The 2656-nt window shown below is 35.9% G+C and overlaps 1 protein-coding gene across 1 annotated transcript in view; it reads left to right on the plus strand.

The window, feature by feature from the left end:
- ATAD2 (ATPase family, AAA domain containing 2) overlaps window positions 1-1755 on the plus strand; it is a 68167-nt gene extending 66412 nt beyond the window's left edge. The window contains exon 26 of the mRNA XM_021717916.1: window positions 554-1755. Coding sequence (XP_021573591.1) covers window positions 554-598 — 45 coding nt within the window. The 3' untranslated portion in view covers window positions 599-1755. The remainder of the gene's footprint in view (window positions 1-553) is intronic.
- The last annotated feature ends 901 nt before the right edge of the window (window positions 1756-2656 follow it).

A 2656-nucleotide genomic window follows, 5' to 3' on the forward strand; every position in this document is an offset into this window, starting at 1 on the left:
ACTGCACTCCAGTCTGGGCGACAGAGTAAGACTCCAACTCAAAAAATAAAAATAAAAAATCTTGTTTTATAATAGGTATTAGAGTGCTAATTTTTAAAAATAGATGGTGGGTGGTACCTACATACGTATATTACTGATAACTATAAAATATTAAAATGGTGCCTGCTCTATACCCACTAGTATATTGTATATATGGTATTTAGTCTACCTGCTAAGGTATTTACGTAGTATATATATAGTACTGGTACCTTCAAAATGTAAAGTATTAAAATCTATGAGGACACCAGTACCTTGATTATTACTATTTGAATTTAACATAAGATGAATGCATCTCACTCCTTTCAGAGGTATTCATTTTAAATAATGAAGTCCCATTAATGAAATCCACTTATGTGACAATATTAAATACTAAACTAAGTGTTGATTTTTGCTGTCAGATGTGTACATGAATATTAATATTCTTCAAAGTCATTTACTTAAAAAAAAGTAATGAAATAGTATTTCTTTAGTTGTTTTATATTGAAAGTATTTTGTCTTCCTGTCTTTTATTTAGAAAATGGAGCAAGAGGTAGAAAACTTCAATTGTTCCAGATCATGATGTCTTGATATCGGGTATTCATTCTATTCAGTTGCTATTTAATTCATTTTTGTCATATTTGCATACCTAAAGCAGTGTGAAATTTTGCATCTTTAAGGAAAAAATTAAAATAGTAAAATAAGAGTATTTAATTTTTCTTGGTATTTATGTACATGAGAAGACAAATTACATGGGTAAGATAACTGATAAATATTGGGTGGCAATTTGCAATGTAATTTCTTTTATTGAGCACTTTCATTTTATCCTTCCTAAAATAATTTGTTGCGTGAGACTAGAAACTGTCTTAGCCATCGCGTCTTTGCCAGCCTTTTCGTCATCTTAGTATCCCTGAGTGCCGGTCTCAGGAAGTGCTTTCAGCGTCCCTTGTTCATTCTCCCAAAGCCAGAGCACAAGTCACGATTCGCAGGAGGGGCGTCCCACACACAGCTCTGGCTGCACCAAATTCCGTGTCAAAATTTGTTTTTGAGATGAGCATTATTATAGTTCTCATTTGGGTTAATAAAGACGTTGAATATTTTTTTAGTTTACTTTTATAATGATGTACACAACAAATATATCAATAACTACCTTGTTAAACATCTTTTAATAGCACAAAGTTTTTATATTTGAAAAATGTTTATATCTTTCTAAAATTGTGTTTAGGTTATGTTCTATAGATATCTTTTATATTCAGTTATATAAATATAAATATTATAAATTTTGTATTAATGATACCAAAAATACATTTATTTCTTAAAGTTAAGACTGTTCACCTCCATACATGTTCTTTTGGTGAGACGATGGGAGACTTTGTAATGATTCGTTTGTAAAAATAGCTTCTTTTGGAAACCTTTTGAGAGGAATAAAGAATGGTAATCTAAAATGAGAGATTCTGGATTGTAATGCAGTTAATAGTTGAACTGCCTTTTGTTGGTGATTTATCTGGATATTGTGTTTAAATAAAATGCAGTAAATTGGATACCTTAATTAGTAGATACTGTCTTAAGCAATGCCAGTCACTGAGAACATTTAAATATGTGTATATTCCAGGAGGTATACATATACATGCTCATTTTTGTTGACACTTATAATTTATTGTTCTACGTGCATCTTTTATAATTAGGATTTTATTTTGTGTGCATAGCTTATATAATAAATTTTAGAAGTGAAAACTCAAATTGGTTTGCGTTTCTTCAATATTTTATTTTATTTTATTTATTAGTATTTTTTAATTTATTTTGAGTTGGAGTCTCACTCTGTCGCACTGGCTGGAGTGCCGTGGCACGCTCACGACCGCTGCAGCTTCAACCAACTGGGCTCAGGTGATCCTTCCACCTCAGCCTTCCACATAGCTGGAACTACAGGTATGCGCCATCATGCCGGGCTGTTTTTTTTTTTTATTTATTGTAGAGATGAGGTCTCACCAAGTTGCCCAGGCTGTTCTCAAACCCGTGGGCTCCGGCAATCCTTTCACCTCGACCTCCCAAAGTGCTGGAATTATAGGCGTGAGCCACTGAGCCCAGCCTATATATTTTTTAATTTTAGATTTTAACCTTATAGAAAGAGTATTATACCACTACATATATAATCTCTCCTGGAGCTTCCTTTTTTTGCTTAATGTTATGTTACAGCCAGGCATGGTAGCTCACACCTGTAATCCCAGGACTTTTGGAGGCTGAAATGATAGGATTGCCTGAGACCAGGGGTTCAAGACCAGCCCCAGCAACTTGGTAAAACCTCGTCTCTACAATAAATCAAAAAATTAGCTCGGCGTGGTGGTACGCACCTGTAGTTCCAGCTACTTGGAAGGCTGAAACGGAAGGGTTGCCTGAGCCCAGCAGGTCAAGGCTGCAGTGGCCATGAGCATGGTCCTACACTCCAGCCTGGACGACAGAGTGAGATGCCCAAAAAAATAAGCTGCGCCGGGCTCGGTGGCTCAGCCTGTAATCCCGCGCCTTTGGGAGGCTGAGGTGAGTGGATTGCCTGAGCCCGTGGGTTCGAGACTCACCTGGGCAGCAAGACCTCATCTCTACAATAAATCAAAAAATCAGCCAGGTGTGGTAGCACATGGCTGTAATT

Source organism: Carlito syrichta, unplaced genomic scaffold (genome assembly GCF_000164805.1).
Source record: "Carlito syrichta isolate Samal-C Ts95f unplaced genomic scaffold, Tarsius_syrichta-2.0.1 Scaffold311510, whole genome shotgun sequence".
Classification (NCBI taxonomy): Eukaryota; Metazoa; Chordata; class Mammalia; order Primates; family Tarsiidae; genus Carlito; species Carlito syrichta.